The 1,190-nt window shown below is 33.0% G+C and overlaps 1 protein-coding gene across 1 annotated transcript in view; it reads right to left on the minus strand.

Annotated features, from left to right (window-relative positions):
• Window positions 1-559: 559 nt before the first annotated feature.
• The window catches only part of STARD6 (StAR-related lipid transfer (START) domain containing 6), a 30,017-nt gene continuing 29,386 nt past the window's right edge, over window positions 560-1,190 (minus strand). The window contains 1 exon segment of the mRNA XM_012651724.1: window positions 560-931. Coding sequence (XP_012507178.1) covers window positions 730-931 — 202 coding nt within the window. The 3' untranslated portion in view covers window positions 560-729.

Consider the following 1,190-nt stretch of genomic DNA (forward strand, 5'->3'; position numbering starts at 1 on the left):
GGAGCTTTTTGTTTTGTTTTGTTTGTATGCCTTTTGATGGTTCCTATATGGAGTCTTCTGCAGTGCCCTGTCTGGGATATACGGGCAGCAATAAGTAAACCCAGAGAACCTACTGAATGTCATTCCTCAAGTTTCAAGGTCCCTAGACAATTTGCTGCATTCTTTTCACCTATGCTAGAGTTTTCCCTATGCTTGTTTGCTGTGTTATGTGCAGGGTTTTTAAGTTGTAAGAGGAAAGACTTTGGAGAAACGGGCTACTATATCTTGGCCACAACCAGAAATTGATTCGTGACTCAATTCAATTTTAAATTCTTAATGTCATTGGTCATACATTCTAGTGGAATTCTTTTCAGTTTTTATGTTCATATTCCCTATAATTCTCAATTTAAACAGTATGTGAAAGAAAAACAATTTAAAATGTACCTTAATCTTTAAAGCTGATTTCTGACTACATCTGCTTTCTTATTGATTCTTATACAGAGCATTTTCCAGGGGCAAAAGCAAAAGGTAAAAGTGTATTAATAACATTTGTTATTTAACATCATTCTCATATGAGATTAAAAACTATTTAATGCTGTTTTCTTGTACAACTATGAGTTCTTATTTTCACAAAGTATCTTCAGTAATTTGGACAAGAGTACTGTCTAGAATAGTTTAATTGTATTTATGCATGTTGACTCACAAGTAAACTGCAATAACTGTTGCACATTATTTCATAGCAGCAAGACCTCATTTCTTGTTTTGGAATGATGAAAGAGTATTAGGATGAAATCCACGTCTTGATGAAGTTTTCTGTGCCTTTATTCCATCTTTTGCATTGAGGATGAAACTTACTAAGTTGGAAGGCATGGTTTTTTCAATTATTGATGGGGACAATTTTCCTCTCATTTCTGTCTGGACAAACATCACTAGTTTGGAATGTTCTGGGTTTCTGTAAGCAAAGGAAAAGTTTTAAAAAAGATGAAGAACTTTTGGATTTAACTATTGACTGTACAAGTTTGTAGAGAACAGGATTCTTGTCTCATACACCACTGATTCCCTCCATAGTGCTTATGATAAGTTACTTACCAAAGGAAGGAAAAAAAATAGTGACTTGCAAACACATCCCTATAAATAAAATTTTAAATAGAAATGTTAAGTAGGTAGAATACATCTTAAAATCTTTAGTTTTAGTCACTTTTTTCTTTTTG

This window comes from Propithecus coquereli, unplaced genomic scaffold, assembly GCF_000956105.1.
Source record: "Propithecus coquereli isolate 6110/MARCELLA unplaced genomic scaffold, Pcoq_1.0 Scaffold37, whole genome shotgun sequence".
Taxonomy (NCBI): domain Eukaryota; kingdom Metazoa; phylum Chordata; class Mammalia; order Primates; family Indriidae; genus Propithecus; species Propithecus coquereli.